At 38.6% G+C, this 21101-nt stretch overlaps 1 protein-coding gene across 2 annotated transcripts in view; it reads right to left on the reverse strand.

The window, feature by feature from the left end:
- Positions 1-10209: 10209 nt before the first annotated feature.
- Positions 10210-21101, reverse strand: part of PMP22 (peripheral myelin protein 22) — a 30763-nt gene continuing 19871 nt past the window's right edge. For both annotated transcript variants that reach the window (XM_032211839.1, XM_032211840.1), the window contains exons 4-5: positions 16576-16716; positions 10210-11959 (exon numbers count right to left, since the gene is read on the reverse strand). In XM_032211839.1, the coding sequence (XP_032067730.1) occupies positions 11793-11959; positions 16576-16716 (308 nt within the window). In that variant the 3' untranslated portion in view covers positions 10210-11792. The remainder of the gene's footprint in view (positions 11960-16575; positions 16717-21101) is intronic.

Here is a 21101-nt window from a genome sequence, read left to right on the forward strand (position 1 = left end):
TGGTGGCGCAATATTGGAAGAAGGAAGACTTGCCTACAATTCAAGAATGGACATTGAAAGTAACAAACTTAGCTGAAATGGCTAAAATATCGGCATATCTCAAAGATCATTCAAATGAGAGATATAAACGAGACTGGAAAAAATGGATTGACTATATACAAAATAAATACGGGACTAAGAAATTCCAGTTAGCCTATGCTTAAGATCAGAAATGATTTAAACTGTTAAAAGTCAGTTCAGTAGAAGAAGCTAAGGTCAATCTAGAATGTCATTAATTTCTTTATTTCTTTTTTCTCAATAGATTTTAGACTGTGTTAGTTAAAAATCCATACCGTGTACGGGTTCTGGGAAGTCGGGGGGGGGAAGGAGGAGGGGGGGTGGGGGGGGTGGAGGGAGGGAGGGGTACACACATCAAAAAAAATTGTACTTCAATGTCTTAATGATTGACAAATGATGACATATTTGTGTTTTTTTTAAAGAAAAATAAAAAAGTTCTGTTAAAATTGTACTCTACTCCTCTCTCTCTCTCTCTCTCTCTCTCTCTCTCTCTCTCTCTCTCACACACACACACACACACACACACACACACACACACACACACACACACAAATGAAGGCTCGTAATGAAGGCTATGTATAGCTGTGTTCCGGTGCCCTGGAGTTTCATCTCTCTTCCTCTTTATGTATGCACTCTTTCCTTTGGTGGTATGGAATTACCTTAAATGTAGAGTTGTCTTTTGTTTTGATAATTGTGACATGAGAATGTAAGTAATCCTCCATTTTGACTGACAAAATGGAGGATTACTGATTTTTTTTCTTCTGCTCTGCCTCAGTCTTGCTAAGTATTTTTTTTTTAGAAATCTTGTTGCTTCTCTAGAATTGTGTTTTCTAGATAAGCCTGTAAAATCATCTTTTGTCTTCTAAAATATCCAGCACAAGACCTCAAAAGATTCAAGAAGAATGCCAGTCTCACAGGATCTGCAACTTAAATATTAGAGATCCTGCTGCCTGATAGGAGGCATAAGCCCTAGCATTAAACAGCATAGAAACCATAACTGAGAAATAAAAAGCTTACTCTGCAAAATTATATTATAGGTATTTTTCCAATGTTAATGAAAATTGTAGCAGAACCCATTCAGAATTTCCATTCCCTTTCATTCTTCCTGGTGTTCTTTCATTTTCATTCCTGCTTTCATTGTATAGGTGGATCTTTTTAAATTCCTATTTAGAACAAGAAAGAGGGCCAAGAGGCAAAGTGTTTGCATGGTTGTAATCTTCCCAGTGGCACGACGTTTCCTAAATTGTAGCTGATTTTCACTAGCAATTGACTCTGTAAATGCCAGTATAAAAAGTTTATGCCACATTAAAATAACAAGAGTAGGGGAAAAATTCTACTAAAAGATAGCAAAAGAAACCTAATTGTTATGGTTCCTTTTATTTGTCTAATAAAAACCATTGGCAGCTTTCAGATAAGTCCTTTTTGCATGTTAAAAATCTCAAGCAAGATCCTGTCATCCCACTTTCTATGATGGCAGCAAGAAAGCCTATGCATGTACTCTTCAAGATATGTAGTCCTTTCACACAAACTGAAGCACTGATAATACATGTCTTCAGCTTATGAAAAAAATCTATGAATACATATTTTCATGCTCATCATATGGCTGTCAAGGACAGAAAATTCTGTGAAAAGTTGGAAGGTAATGAGATGGGCATCGCAACCTTTTTCTCCTAGGTGACCTTTTGCCACAGCACTATGAAGGCAGAGGCACTTATCCCCTTTTCCTCTTCATGTGCATAGACTGGTTCTTTACTAAATGTGGTTTGTATTTTGCTTTCTTCTTATCATTGAGAACTGCTGTCTAATGTATTCTTTGGCCTTTAAACTATTTTCCATTAAGTTTAAAATGTTCTTGGCTCAATAACCAGTGGAAAAATGAAGGTTATAATAGTACTGCTTAGGAACACTGTCTTTTCTCATTTCTGCAGGAGGGGATGTACCTGTTAAATGAATTATCTTGGTCAATATATCCTGCCCAAAAACAAGTATTATGTTAATCAGCATGATTACTTAGACTAATAGTACAGATAGTTCCCAACTTACAACAGTTCATTAAGTTCATCAAAAAACAACTTACATCTAAATACTAGTAAGACAAAGGAGATGGTGCTAGATTTCCAGAAGCACAGAGAGGAACCTGCCCCACTGTATATCGAGGGGGGCTGTGTGGAGAGGGTTTTCTCTTTTAAATTCTTGGGAGTGCTTATTTTATCTTGGGAGTCAAGATCTCACCTGGAAAAACAACACCTCTCTGGTGATTGGAAAGACCCAACAGAAAATTCATTTCCTTAGGGTCCTGCGAAAAAATCAGGTGGAATAACAGCTGATGACCTCTTTCTATTGGTCCACCATAGAAAGTGTCCTCATATATTGTATTACAGTATGGTATGCTGGTTTAACAGCTGTGGACAGGAAGGCACTACAGAGAGTGATCAATTCGGCCCAAGAAAACATTGGTTGCCCTCTGACACCACTGGATGACATCGCCAGATCTCGCTGCTTTAGTAGAATAAGGAAGATACTCAGAGATGATTCACACCCTGGTCAGTGTCTCTTTGCACTTCTACATCAGGCAGAAGACATCAAAGTATAGCCAGCCGAACAAAGAGGTTTAAAGATAGTTTCTATCCTTGGGCTGTCAAGACTTTTAAATACAACCACAATCACTCCATGCATATGTGGAAACATATGACTAGTTTTTCTTTTTGTTTCTTTTTCGTTTCCCCTCTAATTTTGTGCCAGTGAGCCTAAAACTAATTCTGTTGTATTTATTTTGTACAATGACAATAAAGATTATACTAAGCAACCATTCAAAGTTACAACAGTGTTGAAAAAAATGTCTTATGACCATTTTTCACACTTACTACCATTACTGCACCCCCATTGTCATATCATCAAAATTCAGACCTTTAGCAACTGGCTCATAATTGTGACAGTTACAGCATCCTGGGGGGTCATGTGATCCCCTTTTGTGGGCTTCTGACAAGCAAAATCAAAGAGGAAGCCAAGTTCACTTAACAGCCAACTTAACAACTATACTTGTTAACAACTTACAATTGTTAAGTGATTCACTTAATGATTATGGCAAAAAAGATTGTAAAAGGGAGCAAAACTCACTTTAAAAATTTCCCTCTTAGTAAAACAAAAAAAAATTGACCTCAATTGTGGTCATAAGTTGAGGACTGTCCTGTATATATAAATCAAATCTTAGAAAATGAGTCTTAGCCTGGACTAACATCTCAGGAAGATGCACATGTGGTTCCAGGAGTCCATTCACTATCATACCTGGGGATTTCTGACAAGAAAGTTTACTTGATTCTTTATTTTGTGCTCAAGATATAATTGCACTTGTTCTACAAAGTCAAATTTTAACATACTCATAACTCTATTGTTGATATATTGTTGATATATTGTTGATTTCAGAAAAGACAGGCACAGCCACACACCTCTACATATTAATAATTCACCTGTGAAGATGGTTAACAGCATGACGATTCTGGGTTTGCAGCTAACAGGAAGGCTGGCTTGGTCACTCAACAACGAGAGACTGGTGAAGCAGGCACAGCAGTGTTTGCATTTTCTGTGTTGCATGAGAAAAGTCCATGTTCCTTCCCCTGTCCTTACCGCTTTCCATAGAGGGATGATCAAGAGCATCCTGCCATATTGCATTTACAATCTGGTTTGGAAGTATTACTGCTTCAGACATTAAGGCAGTGCAGAAAGTTGCGAGGATAGCAGAAAAGATCATTGGCAGTTCACTCCCTTCTATCCAGGACATAGCACAAAAGCGATGCTTGAGCAAAGTCCCCAGGATTGTCTGGAACACTACACATCCTCCTCACAACCTGCTTTCCTTGTTAGCTTCTGCTTGTCAATCAGAAAGGTTGGCAGTTTGGAGGTTCGAATCCCTAGCATAATGGAGTGAGCTCCTGTTACTTGCCCCAGCTTCTGCCAAATTAGCAGTTTGAAAGCATGTAAAAATGCAAGTAGAAAAATAGGGAACACCTTTGGTGGGAAGGTAACAGCCCTCTATGCACCTTCAGCGTTTAGTCATGCCGGCCACATGACCACGGAGATGTCTTTGGACAGCACTGGCTCTTCGGCTTTGAAACGGAGATGAGCACCTTTACCGTGTGTGTGTGTGTGTGTGTGTGTGTGTGTATGTGTATATGTATATATATGTATGTGTATATGTGTATATATGTATGGTGCATGGTTATATTTATGTATGGTTATATTTATGTATGTATAGTATAAGGTGGCCCAGTGCTTGTCTATAAGAAAAGTCAGTAGTTCAGCGGTTTGAATCCCTATCCCTCTGCATAACAGAGTGAGCTCCCGTTACTTGTTCCAGCGTCTGCCAACCTAGCAGTTCGAAAGCACATAAAAAATGCAAGTAGAAAAAATAGGAACCACCTTTGGTGGGAAGGTAACAGCGCTGGCTCTTTGGCTTTGAAACGGAGATGAGCACCACCCCCTAGAGTCGGGAATGACTAGCACATATGTGCGAGGGGAACCTTTACCTTTACCTGACTGTTGCAGCATTCTCATGGTCACATGATCAAATTCAGACACTTGGAAATTGTGTCATAAATATTATGTCATAAATGTGTTGCAGTCTCTTGGAGTCATGTGATCCCTTTTGTGATCTTCTGACAAGCAAAGTCAAGGGGAAGCCAGACTTACTTAAGAATCACGTTGCTACCTTAACAACTACAGTGATTCACTTAACTGTGACAAGAAAGGTCATAAAATGGGACAAAACTCACTTAACAACTTTCTTGCTTAACATAGATTTTGGGCTCAATTGTGGTCGTAAGTCAAGGTCTGAATTATGGAATGCTTTGCAGAGATTTGGCAGTCAATCATTTAATATGAATTGAACGGCATACAGTATAATGAATATTAAGCATGGTCCTGTTTAACAGGCGACCTAATTTTAAGCAGGATATAGGACAAGAATGGACAATATTGCTTTATTTGTTTAATGCGTTTATAGATATTTATAAGGAATGCTTGTGGTAATATGAGAAGTATGTTGATGGGTACATGAATGTGCTTATACTTTTAAATTAAAAAAATACCAAGGTAAGGGCTGAGAACATTCACTCAAAATCATTTTAATTGAGTGTTAAAAATATTGTATGATATAACTAGAAGTTTGGATCTAAAAATTATTATATCCAAGATCAAAGCACTTTAGTGTGATGAGGAAAACTGAGCAAAGAATTCCAAGTTACATCATCTGTTTACCTTGGAAGAACATTTAATAAATAAGAAATTAATGGAAAAAAATTCAGATGTACAAATGCAGATATATTTGTGAAAAAAATGTTTGTTAAAAGAAGCAATATAAAATGTGGGAGCTGGACATGGGACAAAAAACCAGCAACATAAATATTCAGTAAGAGTAGATTGTTTAAGAAGTGTGTATGGTCAAACAGTATGAGATAGGATCAAGCATGAATGTTTGCTCAAAGGCTATGCATTGAATATAAACTTGAGTGTTTGGTATAAAAGAAGTACTTTGAGGTAATTATGTTCAAAGTAGGACTGAATCATAGAACAAATGAAGTGTGAATGAGTCAACTACAACTGTAGGAGATATGCCAAGTGGAAAGATGAAAGGCATCCAGTGATCTTCCTATTGTTATGAATGTCAATCGTACAATTCCAATTGTAAGAATGTTGGTCTTCCTATTTCTAGTTCAACATCTTATCTCGTCCATTGTTCTGATTCATTTCAAGAACCTGTGAAAATCTTGTTTTTCTATGTAACAAAGCTCTCACCTCTATCTGTTCAGTCTTTGTGAATTTCTGCTAGCAAGACTAAACCAATCTTGCCCAATCCAGCGCTCTCCAGAGGTCATGGATTTTTGACTTCCAGAAGCCCCAGGCAAAATGGCTGTGATAGTACTAAAAATAAAGCGTTCTCCCTGTCCAGTTGATTCCGACTGTCGAGGATGGTTATCATCTCCGTGTCAGCGTTCCAAATAATGCACCCACACTCTGTTTCTTAGCCGAGGGAGACAGCATTATCTGAAGACATTTCTGTGATCATGTGGCCAGCACTGAACACTGTAACCTTCCCACCAAAGTGGTACCTATTTACTCTTATTTGCATGCTTTTGAACTGCTATGTGGGCAGGAGCTGGGACAAATATCGGGATCTTGCCCTGTCACACAGCACTTGGATTTCTAACCTGGGCTGTCAACTTTCCAGCTGACAATATCTTTAACTACTGAGCCATCTGATATAACTAAAGTGAAGTATAATGCATGTGAAGAATAGTCCCAGAGAATGCCAGATTGGGGAAGATTAATGTCTACTGAGATGAATAAAGAAAATTCCTAAATTTATACTGAGTTCACATACCAGACTAAGCTGTGATTTGCTTGACCATAGTTTGTTGAATAAAAGGAGTCTATATTTAATGACACACTAAGTCAAAACTAAATTTTAGTACAGTGTATGAACTGAAACATAAACTACTTTAAGTAAATTAAATATCAGTTTTCACAGGTTCAAGGCTATTCTGAAACTCATTGGCTTCTAAATGATATTACTGAACGATAAGTGGTCAAGAGCACCCTCTATTGGTTAGATAGCATTTGTTGTTTACATTTAATTCACAGCACTGGTCGTCGTCTTCTTTTTAAGTGACAATAATTTTGAAACAGTTGTGGCATTTTCACGTTTGATCCACTGTGACTATGCTCAGCTAAATCTTTTTACTCCAAAGTTCGGGAAAAAAAACCAAATCAGAATTATAAATGTAAGCTAAATCTATTATGTATCTATATTTTACAAGTACAAAGTTTTGCTTGTAAAGGGTTATTTTGTATAGATTCATGGTGCAATGTACATGAAATAATCTTTCCAAAGATTATTCTGTCTCCCTTTATGTATTGCTTAAGTCTATAATGTCTTGCTGTGACTTTCATTTCCAGATATTTTTCTGTAGAGATCTGTGGAGATTTAAAGATTCAGCAAGTTCCAATACTTATTCAAAATCTATTTCTATACAGGAACAATTAAATGTATTTGTATAGAAATGTGGTCACAAAGACCAATCATAGATTGATTGGCTGACTCCAATCCTAATAAACGTTTGTTCTTTTTGTAACTGTTATCAGCATTTTAAATGAGAATGTCCCAATACACTAAAAACAGCATCTTAATTCTCTTGAGTTGTTGTTCCTGGTACCACCATGACACCAAATGGAGCACATTGATTTATTGGCTTCTTACCTCCAGAAGAATGAAATAAGCTTTACTTTATCTGATCAAAAAATTCTATTAATGCAATGTGTCCCACGCTGATCAATCAGATGTCTCTAGGAAGCTCACAAGCAGGATAAAAAAAAACCAGCATTTATTTCCAATAAGGGTTATGTAGAGAGATATTGCTAGCTGCCAAATAAAATTATCCATTAACCAACTTTGTGGTGGGGAGTTGCATAGCAGTCTATCACTGGCACTTGAAGTTTGTAACCATTTTTTGTTGCTGTACAGACATCAAAGAAGAGGACCTCTCATTAGAAGGAGCCTATAGCTCTACTGAAGGTTCCTTTGTGATGCTTCCTGCCTAGAGGAATGGAATCTATACCCATTCAAAGCAGCTGTTTCTGACTTCTAGGCATTTAGCATACTTGTTTACTGATACAAGTTTCAAAAAATGGATAAAGTATATTACTTGGCTGCACATAACAAGAATTCTTATGAAAGTATTTGTAAAGACTGTATTATTTAAACTATATTTAAAACAACGAAGAACCTACCGAAAAATAAATTTGTGTTTTCATTATTCCTGCTATTCACAAAGAGTAATCTAGCAAATGTGATTCTATCACTTAAAAAAAAAACAAATTTTATAAAGAAGAGAATGCGCCTCCATGTTTGTATTTAGGGAATTTGGAATACTTTTGAAATGCACATTTTCTCAAGAACAATAGTGGTAGTGCCACATATTTCCACAAGAGGGCAGACTTTCATTATACTTTAGCTTGCTACTAAGAAATGAAATGACCATTACTAGGCGGCTATAATTTTTTAAAAATAAAGCATGTATATGTGAGTTGCGTGTGAAAACTATTCTAAATAATTTTGGAAGTTCAACAAAATGTGAAGTGAAAGAAAAGTTTGTCCTGAGGAAATTCATTTCTGAATCAAGATGGTGTCAGTATTATGGTAAAGATGGCTTGGTTTCTGATAAATTTGCAGTCATAGTTTCTCAGTGATATTCCAGAAAAAAGCTGTCCCATGCCAGAGGAGAACTCTGTATCTTTCAGGGCTGAGCTCAGACTCTGAAGAATTACTAAAATTTCAGGAATAAAAAAATCAAGCAACAAATTCTAATATATTGAATGTTATGCATCTCAAATACATTTTGAATACCAAAAACTGGTATGATAAGGTTGGCAGAAAGGTGTATGCTTCCCAAGTATGTAGCCTTCAGAGGTACAAGCAGGTTTTCATTTACAGGACATGGGTGAGTTTAAGAAGACTTGGAGGTACAAAAGAATTGAGATAACCTGCCCACTTTCATTCCCCTCCTACTCTACTTTTCTGTTGAGCCATACTTCTGAATCTTAATTGCCTTAAAGCAGTGTTTCTCAACCTTGGCCACTTGAAGATGTCCGGACTTCAACTCCCAGAAATCCCCAGCCAGCGAATGCTGGCTGGGGAATTCTGGGAGTTGAAGTCCGGACATCTTCAAGTGGCCAAGGTTGAGAAACACTGCCTTCAAGTCATCATAGCCTGATTTTTTTCCCCTCATCTTGATCTTCCCTCACAGCCTAGAAAAAAGAGCTCTGAACTCTAGTTTCACACACATATGCTGTTCTATTTGGAGTCCTGTCAGTTGGATGGTTTCTCCCATACCATATCTTTTTAATAGGAACAACCTGATAAAACCTGCCCAGGGAGGGTAACAGATTTTAATATTTTTGTCAGCCTCTTCTGAAATGATTTGTGAAAATAGTTCCTGTTCCCTCAGTTCGTTTCACTTCTCCTGGAAAAGGGAGAGAGGGTAGAGCTGATCAATAGGTGGCCTTGTGGCTGTCTAAGGAAGTGCAGAACCTTTCACAAAACTTGCAGCTCCTAATCTACACCAATTGAGAAGATTGGTCTTCATATGAGTCAGTATATTCCTAGCGTACTACAAACACTGCCAGGGCCTTTTAGGAAGCAAGAAATTTGGCTAATCCTGGGAAATGCTTAAGGTTAAGATGGGGCTTGCCGATGTAGGCTTGGTCTCCATGTACAAGCACAAGCTCCCCATACAACAGTTGCATTAATAGTGTTGGTAATCTGTGGTAGTCTTGCATCAGAAGTTTCAAAATATCTAAAATCTCCTTGAATTTGTAAATTAACAAGAATGCCCTTAAAAAGAGTAGCTTTGCAGAGTGCAGATAGATACACAGATAGGGATTCCATGAATGCTAACCAAGCCACACCATTCTCTGGTTAATGGTTACCCTAAATTGGGATTAAAGGGCTTGGTAGTTCATCAAATACGGAGGTCATCTTACCATAGTGTGGAAGACAAATAATGAGTTTGTTAATGGACATTTGAGGCACTGGAATTCACAGAATTTTGGATTCAAAATCAGACCACTTCTGCTAAGATTCAAAGTGGGTTCTTTCATTGTACATGAAATAATGCTTTTATAGCATCTTCTAAGGTCAATAAATAATGATGAAGTCTGTCCTCAATCTTGAGCACAATATTGGTTGAATGGATCTAGAAAATGTAAGCCACTAATAAGGATGCCTAGCTGATCTGGTTGGTTTGAGTTTGGATATTTGATGGGAATCTAGCCAATTGCAATTTATTTTGTAAGATATTATGAAATAAAACTGACTTAACCGAGTATACAAATCTGTTTATACAGTCCATCAATAAAACCAGACGTTGCACCAAATAAATCTTCTATACCAATCCTCATCCATTAGGATTGGCTTAAGTCTTGGTTTACTAAATGAAGCACAAATTCATTCGTTTCAAACATCTATTAATTAAAACTAAGTAAACCACATCATAGCTTATAGCACATTGCGTGAAGAAGGTCACTACCGTAGTTTGTCAGTTGCCCAACATAAAGGCTAATTCAGAACCATTGATTGAGATGCAATATAAGCCAAAGCACTTGAGTTATTCTGGCTTTTATTTTGTTGCTTCTTAGTCCACACAGCTGGTATAAAATCAGAAAAGCAAAGAGAAATAATTGCATAATAAAGCCTGGCGTTTTAGGATTAGACGGCATTGCCTTTGCTACTCTGGGAGGTCACCTGTACAGTTCATTCCCAGATATCTCTGGAAACACAGAAAAAGGTTACAGAGCAGCTTTGGGATGGGGGGGGCAGTGGATTCTATAAGCTCTACAGGTTGCTTACTTCCCTTCTGCCCACGAAGGGAACAAGAAAAAAAATCCTTGGTTATAAGTGCTTTATTAAAAAAATAGTAATAATAATAATAATGGATAGCGACTTTCCTACATACAAAAGCAGTTATAGGTTGTATATATTACACAGAATTATTTATCATTCCTATTCCTTGGCTTTTCTCAAAATGGTTACCCCAATTTCCAGTGAGCAACGGTTAAATGGCTTAGCGATATAAGGAATGGTAAATAGATAGCACCATTTCACGTATTTGGTATCTGAATTCAGAGGATCTAGGGAAAGGGATGAGGGTGGACCATAGAGCTTGGAAAGCATCATTCAACTTTTCCACTTTCCCACTTGTTCTCCAGGAAACAAAGGAAGATCAGCTGGCATAGCTGAAGGAGAACCACTAAGCTAGTTAAAAACTACAGAGTTTTTATTTTAGATCATCATCCCGCCCGTAGTGTTCCTTTCAACTAACTCAGCTTCCGTGCTAGCCTTGGCTGATCTAAAATATGAGAACATTTCCTTCCTTCCCAAGACTGATGCCTAATTCAGGTTCTTTGCATCACCTCTGTCCTACTACAAGCAACTCAGGTGATCATACCTGGTGGCTTTAGGAGGTGGTAACAATGGCAAAGAGCTTTGGGTTGCATCCCTGAGGCAATGTACCTCATTCAATCCTCCACAACTTGGTTATCATCCCAAGAAGTTGAGAAGCTGGGCTCACCCACCCTTAACACACCATCTGCTTTCAGGTAGAAGTTCCTCCCCTTTCTGTGTAGCATTTGGTCTCCATCATTTAGTTAAAAGGGCTATAATGCAGACATGGGCCAAGGCAGGTGCCAGGCTATCAGATCATACTTAGCTGGAGGGGCCAAAGGGGGGGGGGGTTCTCAAACTGGGCTTGGCTTGAGGTTGACAGTGGAAAGCTTTGGAGGAGGGATCCGCTTGCTTCCACAGCATAAAGATAGGGAGGAAAAAGCGGCACTTTCATTACATTGTTAGGAGTTAAGAGTTCTTAGGCACTTTTTTTTAGGCTTTAAACATGGTGGCAGGTCAACAAACAAAAGCAAACAGTACTCTGTACATATATGTAAAAAGTGTTATAAATAGGCTTTTTAAACCATAGATACTATATACATCTCCAATGAATACAGTAATCCTTCTTTCAGCTCTCTTTCTTCCTTTTTTTCCCTTAATATCTTTGTGGGTTTTGAAGGGCAAGGGAGTGGATGGGGTTGGTGGTTTGTGGGAGGGGAGAAAGTGTTTGGTTTTTCATTTTCTATTTTGCCAACACCTCTTGTCCTGAGGGCTCTAAGTCTCAGTGACCTCCCTTGACATTTCACTCGCGTTTCCTCAAGATGACATAGATCACCCCGCTAAGGATAGCCAGCGGGAAAGCCACCCAGGACAGAATGTAGGCAAAGCCAAAGGAGGCATTGTCTGTGGAGGGATGCCAGTCTGTGTGCCTCACGGTGAAGATGGCCGCAGCACTCATCACGCACAGGCCTAAGGCAGAAGAGAGAGAGAGAGAGAGAGAAAGAACATGAGCAACCAAGTCCACGACTGAAAGAACAAAGAACAAGAAAGATGCTTTGGTTTAGGAAACTCCCTCCTCCCCTCAATTCCAACTCTCTGACTTCAAGAAATGGTAGGAAGTTGGCATCATTATCTCTTGGTTAAAAGCCCTCTTTTCAAAACATCTAAATTTTCTTTAGGTCCAACCCAATTGTCCCAGAAGACCTAGGGATGTAATATAAAGGATACTCTGTACTGTTTGGTTGGGAAAAAAATAGGCCTTCGTTAGCTCAATAGATAGGTGTTATTTTTAAGTTCAGGTTGTTACCTTTAAGTAAAGACCACAATCTGACTGGAGCTCTGCTCTGCAATCCCCAGCACAGTTGTTAATCCTACCTTGTCCTAATCAGAAAAGCCAAGCCTGACTTTTCTCTTTTTCCATCCTGCTGCTTCCAGTATCTAATCTACTGAGATCAACATTTAAGCTGCTCAAATCAGGGCCCTGTGTAGTAATGCCACTAAGGTCAGCTTTTTTTGTATTGCCAGCTCAGCAACAGCAGCTCGATGGGCTTTCCCTTTCCCCCCTTTCACTTTTTCTGAAAGCCCAGTATCAGAGTTTGCCAGGACTACACAATGGCCCTTCTATTCATGGTCCAGAACAAGGCTTTTCCGTTGATCTCTGCAATTCCACAACCTGCTCTATGGGCCACCAGTTATTTCTGTTCCTACAATGTGCCTCAGGACCACCTACACCTCAACGCAGTAATATTTGAGCCCTTCTTTCCCTCTACACTGCCTCCTTTGTTTGCAGAAAATGCAAGAGTAGGAAGGTGTTGAATTCATGAACTGCTGATGTAGCTCCCATTCTATGGGCCAGCAAGTGGACACCCACAACCAGAGCCCACATTCTGCAAGCAAAATCTCTGCTTGGGTGGAATGGAATAAAGCAGAGCAATGGCCATTTTATAAATCATCTACAGTCTTTAGAGAAGAGAGGCACAGATTGTCTGTGGAAGGGGCGGCAGGAGAGAGAGGACCTGTAACTTTAAGCAGAAAAACTCAACCTCAGTTTTTGGCCTGTGTTGAGGGGGAGGAGAGGTGTTTCATTGGGCAGGTGGGTGTCTTGTACTTTCTTGCTTGCAAGAGGAAGCCAAAAGGTAGCACTTGGGGTTATTTTCCTAGTTCTACTGGAAGTATATGCAACGCAAAGACTGTGGGCCTCTACTCCAGATCCATAGTGATACTGAAATTCACCTCTCATATTTCTCTCACTATTGCTGCAAAACTAGAAGCACATATTGACAGCTGCCTTCCGTTTTATCAATATGCTAGTCAGTCATCTTTCCACTGGCATTCTGTCCCCTTGCTCTTTCAACTGAGGCCCTTCTGATATCACAAATTAGGTTCTCCCATTCTGAATATCCTTGTATGGAATGAATCAAATAAGGATTCTGGAGCTGTGCATATCTTTGTGCATGAGTTATGAGCCATAGATTTGAGCTGGGGAACCATCAATCACCATTTTTTATATTTGTTTTTGGTCCAAGACTTCCAACCTATTGGTTGCAAACTTAAGAAGAGGGATTCCTTTCATCACATTTCTGCCAAGTTCTCCTGCCTGGATTATTAAATTGCTAACGGAAAAAATGAATGTTTAAAAAGAACAGAATTAATATTACTTAAAATATCAGGTGACCCAAACTCGTAATTTAATACAGGCAGTCCTCCAGTTAAGAACCAGCTCTGTTCTTAACTCTTTCACTCAAATTTGTATAAGTCATAATTCATGCTTACAAATGGGCTGCCTTTTATTAAAAATGGTGGGCAATGTTGTCCTTTATTTAGCTGACAAATTGCTGAAGCCACACAATGCTTTCAGAAGCCATTGGACACTGTTGAAAATAGACTGTATATTAAAAAGTCAAAACTTCAGCAATTTGTGGGCAGGAGGAAGGAGAATATCATGTGCTATTTTTAATAATATGCAGCATGTTCATATCTAGAGGCTGTCCTTAAGTTAGACATTATTAACCCAGGAACTGCCTGTGCTTGGATTCCAAATGGGGAGGGCTATTGAGCTATGGTAGCTGGAGTTCCTTGTGGATGTTTGACATGTTTGTGTTGTCTGGCTCTACCATTTTGTTACTATTATATATTTTTCTTGCTCCATTTTACTATATTTTTATTATTTTTTTCATTCCATAAGCTGCTCAGAGATAGAATTGGATGGTCTCAAAGTCAAATAAAATTACAAATATTATGCTCATAATTTGAGACTGTTATCTCAGTTACATAATCCCTACCAAAGTCCAAGAAGCTACTGATGCTTAATAGCATCAAGGCTTTTTTTGCATAAAGGTCACTTAATTTTACACATAGTAATAACAGAAGCAAATGTTCTAAAATGTCAGGTGCTTAGTTCTGATCTTATCTCTGTCCCCATTCTTCCACCAGACAGTTTATATATGCATATGTGCTCTTAAGATTATCTGAATCCACTTTGTTACTTCTTAGAAAACAGTATATGGAGCAAAATCAGACTACTCTCTCTCTCACCCTTCTGTTCCTTTCGGCACAGGGGTTGAATTATACAGCAACCACCCCACCTCCAATCAACCATTGTACCATTGCTTTTCCTAGCCTGAGTCATAGAACAAAAGGTTGCTTGGGGGCAGAAGCTTTCCCAAATAAAACAGTAGATGGCTTGAAACCAGTGCTGCCTTATTGACTCGGCCCAGGGATGCTTTTCAAATATTTCACCCAAGAGAAACTGAGTTTCATTCCCTCACATGAATCCTGCCTATGAAATTGCAAATAGGAAAAAGATGGGTGAAGGCCAGTCTTAATCCTACTACAAAGAAGAATGAACATTCTATAATTCCAGCAAAGGTACGGATAGAATGTTCACAAATGCACCATCATCTCCCTACCATCTGGAGAATGCTACAGATAAGCATCAACAGGAATTTTAAAAAACAATACATTTCCTACCCCCTCCTTTTTTGGGGGGGAAGCAAATTTATCTAGGCCAAGGCAGCTCTCATTCTGGATAAATAAATAAAACAAACAAACAAACAAATACATCTTTTTAAGGACACAAACATGGAATGTTCAAGGAAGGAGATGAGGGTAGTCAATGTAGAACTCAGCTCCTGATACATGATGTACCAAGCAGCACATAACACTCTCAGTCAAATCCTACCACAAACAAACTCACTGTCTGAATTGGCAATTCATTCTTGATACTACTTCAAGGCTGAAAATGAAATATGATAATCGCTGGGAAGTCTGCCCAATGTTTGGGAGATGTAGCCCAGTGTATCTGGAAGGCATCAGAGTAGGGAAAACAACCATACAATATTCAGCTCATTTTAATACAACAGGTTTAATAGCTGGCCCAGAATACTGCAGGAATGTACATTGGATGAATGTTGTTCCTTCTACTATGCTAGGAGCAGGGAGACTTTATTCAGTTTTCATGTTCTCCTAAACAGATGGTTATCAGTACAGTCCAATTCAAATTTTTGTCCCTATATTTATGTCTTAATACTGTATGATGAAACATCTTCAAGGGAAATTAAATTGCATTTTTGGGAGGGACAGCATAATGGTACTTGGTATTAAAAGACAAGGAAAGAAATAGCTATTTCCACATTTCATTTTTTTCCTTTAAAAACTAGTTTTGGCTGGCAATTTATTTCTATTTTTAATTGGTCAGTAAATACACTGTACATAAACTCCACAGCTGAACATTGTTCTGAATACTGGAAATTCTGTTGGTTTGATTCCTATTTTAAATAGTTCTCAAATTAATTCATTTGAAAATTCATTTCATCAGAGACACTAGAATTTTCTTATTGGGTTTTATGCAAGATGTGGCAAGGGTGCGGTGCAAACAGAGGCAGGGGGAATAAAAATCTGTTAAAATACTGGTAACTCCAAGGACACGTTTAATTTCTTGGATTTACAAACTCTCTGAAAACCTATTATTATAGGTTATAGATACCGAGATGAGATGAGGCACTTATAATGGAGCAAAAACTACTATTTTCTTTCACAATACAAAATACTGAAAACGATGATAGAATAAAAACTTGTCTCTTGTTCTTATTATTATCATCCCAAATCAATTCATTGCAGGATTATTTCTTCAGTGAAAATTATAGATTTAAATTTATACACCGGTCCAGTATACATTCATAGACAGGTGTTTAGGTCCAGTCTAGCTGCCATATAACAGCACCAAAATATTCAAATAGAAATACTAAAGGAGAACATTACCTGTTGAATCTCCAGATCTAATATCCATATCCGATTAGCAACTGAAGTTGAAATTTTATATTTTTAAGTGGAATAAATAATCTTGAATTAAGTGCACATTTCAAAGTGGATACACAAGGGTGTTTTGTTAGCAAGCTACTGAAATTGGCTCAAGATGATGGATGGGACTTGCATTCATGTAATGCAACCTATCTGGAGAACACCAAGTTATAAGAGGCTGGAAGAGACTCCTGCTTGAGTGGAATCACCCTGCTTTCTATTATTAGCCATGGCTTTCTTCCCTTTGCAAGCATTTCAAAACACACATGTTTGTCCCCTCTACTTACCAGCAAGGATCTGGAAAATGCCAGTAAGGTAGAAACGTCCACCTTTAGTGAGTGTGAAGAGCTGGCAGAAGAACAGGAATAAAGACTTAACACTGAAGATGACAGAAAGTATCATCAAAGCTTGGACAGATTGCAGCCATTCTAGAAAGGAAAAGCGAAAAGAAAAGTTAGGACAATATTGACCAGATTTTATTTCTACTAGTGTATACAATCAGGAAATTACAGCAACATTTCCAGCTCTTCTAACTGTAGAATTCAACCAACCATAAAAATAAATTAAGATTACCTGCTTTCTTCTAAATGTTTGGAATTGGTTTTTAGACGTATTCCTTGGTTTGGTTTAGATAAACACTTTGATATGGTTCAAGGGCTAATCAATAAAGAACAGTTAAGATAAGCAATGGTCTGAAAATATAGCATATTTTTGTTTGCAAAAATATAGACATCTGATTTCAAAGATAAGAGTTTGCAAAGCTCAAGTACACAAGATATATTATGAAGTGAGTACTTTCAGTTTTAGTTGGAATGGACAAGAGAAATGGGGATTATTGTGTTGCAGTCCAATACCCCTGAAAGATTCTTGTTTGGGGAAGGTGAAATTAGGGGCATAGGTCTCTCCATATGAAAGAGGTGTATCAAGTCTTCCTAGGCATAGTTGCTGAAAGTGCTTGTAAATCCAGTCCTGAATGTACAGTGAGGATCACTGGCATATTGATGTCACACCCTTATAGTTGCTATCAACCAGCAGCAAGAGCTGTATCTGCTAAGACATGGGCCATATCACTGATGAAATGCTAGGAAGAAGTACCCTCCAAACTATTGCAACGGGAAAACAAGGGTATGCAGGAAGGCTGCAGAAGGCTACTATCAAGGATGGGATGTCAACAACAATGGAAACAACCAAATCAGTTCTAATTAATACTCCTGTCCTCTTTTTGACCTTTACAGGAGGCATTTGACATTGCTGCCAAAAGCACAATAAATTTACACTATAAACTCACTCAAAGCCACCCTGTATATTTGAGTCAGAGGCTATTTGTGAGCCTCGTGGGTGGCTAAGTGGCCTTGCCAAACAAACACTATAAAATGCCACAACTGTGCTGTTTTGATGCAGGAATATTTTTAAAAAGTCGTTATGTAAAGCAGAGTTTACTCCGACTGGTCTAAAAAGGGAGAATAGAATTAGCTCAACTCCATGGACCACTACTACCTATTTAAAGCCAGGTGGAAATTAGCAGTTCCCACAAAAGGTTCACTGGATTTGCACAAGCTACTTTTTTTGTGAATTCTTTCTTGTTTTTATTTATAAGATAAAATAAATGGAAAAATAACCAAAGGAATAGAATAAAGCAATACAATAGCCCTTTTAGCTCTTACTATTATTACACCAAGAAAATTTTAAAAAGGGCAAAACAATGATCTGGATTCATGCACATTTTCTGTAATAAACTATCAGGGACTTTCCATTTTTCTTCTCCCCCTCCCCCCCCCCAAAAAAAAAGAAGCAGAAAAAAGACCCTTTAAAAATAGGGTGAATCTTCTCCTAGTTGAGGAGCATAAGACAGGCACAGACTTATTTGTTCTAGTCCAGGGTTCTGTGTTCAAACTTGGCAACCTAAAGATGTGTGAACTTCAGCTCCCAAAATTCCCCAGCAAGTCCATACATCTTAAAATTGCTTAGAAAAGTTTAGAAAACATACGACTAATCCCAATATGCACATTAACTTTTTTTTTTTGATTTTTTTTTTGATTGCTTTTTAACAAGACAAATGCTGTATCATTTAGTCAATCCACTGCGCCACCAAGGTGGCGCAGTGGGTAGAGTACAGTACTGCAGGCCACTTCAGCAGGCCACTTCAGCTGACTGTTATCTGCAGTTCAGCTGTTCAAATCTCACCGGCTCAGGGTTGACTCAGCCTTCCATCCTTCCAAGGTGGGTAAAATGAGGACCCATATTGTGGGGGCGATATACTGACTCTGTAAACCGCTTAGAGAGGGCTGAAAGCCCTATGAAGCGGTATATAAGTCTAACTGCTATTGCTATTGCTATTGCTAAATATCATGCATTGCACTTGTGTCATGATGAAAAAAGGATAAACTTAATGCATGCAAAGAAATAACATGTCATCATTTTGAAACCATTCAGGTTTGTTACAGATGCAACTACCAGCTCTTTTTTATCCAGAAACTCAGATGTAGAAATCAGCTTTCACAAGTGCAAGAGTTTACTTTCTAAACTAAAAGTAATTTAAAATCCAAACTTAAAATCTAGGTGTCCAGATTAGCCTGGAGTTCCAGAAATGTGGTGAAATGCCCACACAGAACCCTGCAATGTGACAACATCCACTATATCACTATACATTCTGGCAAGGCTTGATCAGTCTTTGTAAGCATTTATTCCACCTTAGCACTTTTCATATACCTTGATACCTCAATTCTATCCAATTCATAGGAAATCTACCTGTTGTTGCTTTGAGAACCACGTTTTTATGTGTCTTGTAACTCTAGATAAGAGTTTTTCATAAATTGCATGAACTACATTCTTCTAGGATTGCCATTGCAAAAAGCTATGTGTGTGGTATATCAGCAGAGTCAAGTTAGGCATTTTCAAATTTTTGACATGCGGGCCCCAAAACGTTCACCATTATTGTTCTAGAAGAAAACATTATGCCTCTAGGACCTACTTTGATCCAGTCATGCATAATGCATTTTTCATACATAGTCATTCACACAAATAAACTGTAATGTGTGTGTGTGTGTGTAAATAGTGGACATATGTTTGACCTGTTTTACATCTGTGCCCTCTTGGCTGGTTACGGCTGACTGGGAGGGGTCTCTTGGATGACCTCTGGTCAGAGTTGGATGGGAGTACTTCATCCATCCTTGCTCTTCTTGATCTGTCAGCACCCTTTGATACCATCAATCATGGAAACTTGGTAATCCGATGGTTTGGGGTGAAAGATCATAAATATGTCAACATCCAGCTTTACAGCTCCACCATGGGCTTGAACGATGCTGTGGATGTCTTATCCAGGGGTCTGGATAGGATGCAATGGCTTTGGGTCTTTAGGCATTCTGCAGATGGCAGATGGCACTGTCTCAGATGGACAAGGTGCACAATTCAGGGGTCCTCCTGGACTCATGGCTTCTGCCAGTGGTGGGTTTCAAAAATGTTTTGGAACCTCTTCTGTAGGTGTGGCCTGCTTTCTGGGTCCACTGGTGGAACCTCTTCTAACCGGTTTGGTAGATTTGACGAACCGGTTCTACCGAATAGGTGCGAACTGGTAGGAACCCACCTCTGGCTTCTGCTAGAAGAGAAGGTGGCAGCCATGGCTAGGAGGGCCTTTTCATACCTCCAGGTTGTGCATCAGTTGCACTGGGAGCAGTGGTGAGATCTATTTTTTTTACTACTGGTTCTGTGGGCGTGGCTTGGTGAGCGTGGCTTGGTGGGGTCTTGTGACTATATAGTCATGTAACTGGGGGATCAAGAGAGACAGAAACTCACTTTAACAATGTCCTGCTGGAGCAGGGGTGGACTAGATGACCTTCCAGCCCTGGATTATCCTCTGAAGCTGCGTCTAGTGCCAGGTTTGTAGTCTTTCCTTTTTTTTCCCTCCCTCCCTTTTTCTTTCTCTTTCTTTCTCCCTCCCTCTCTCTCTTTCCTTCTTTCTTTCTCAGCACCCCCTTGTTTTTGGCTGTGAGATGTACGATCGTTGGAACTTTTTTTAGTATTTTTTACTACCAGTTAGAGCGAACCGGCCTGAACTGGTAGCATTTCACCCCTGGTAGGACGCTTTGCTCACAATTATCCAGGCCTCCCTACCTCTTTATCTGGATTACTGCAACACAATCTACATTGGGCTGCCCTGAAAATTTTTGGAAGTTTCAATTAGTGCAAAATGCAACTGTACTGGGTAGTAAATTTGACACATGTAAAACCACTACTGTGTGAGCTGCATTGGTTGCCAGTGTGTTCCTGGCTGCAATTCAGGGTGCTGGTTAAAACTTCTGATGTCTTGGGACCAGATTACCTGAGAAACCGTCCAATTTTCTACCTGTCCAATTTGGTCCATCAGATTGGGCAAATTATAAATCCCATCAATTCAGAGATGTCAGCTGCAGGGACTAGGAGAAGAGCCTTCTCTTCTGAACTCCTTTGAAACTTCTTTTTTCAAAAATAAGAATGACTCTGATCCTGGTAGCTTTTCGTAAGTCCATGAAGACCTGGTTTTGGGGCCAGATCAAGTATTTTAACGGTCCTGTTTATTTGGCTATATCAACATATATGGTAATAGTTCTACTCATCAATCAATATATATTCATTCTAAATAGTTCTAATTGTTTTATTGTTCATTTTTATGATATATTTCACTCACCAGTTAAGATGGGTGGATATAGAAATTAAATAAATAAAAAGTATTTATTATCCCTACAGCATAGCATTGTATAATATTTGACACAATGAGCTAGACTTATTTTACTGGCATTAATACATTGGCACCTAGTTCATTAATTATTGTGGCTAC

The sequence above is a fragment of the Thamnophis elegans genome, chromosome 2, assembly GCF_009769535.1.
Source record: "Thamnophis elegans isolate rThaEle1 chromosome 2, rThaEle1.pri, whole genome shotgun sequence".
NCBI lineage: Eukaryota > Metazoa > Chordata > Lepidosauria > Squamata > Colubridae > Thamnophis > Thamnophis elegans.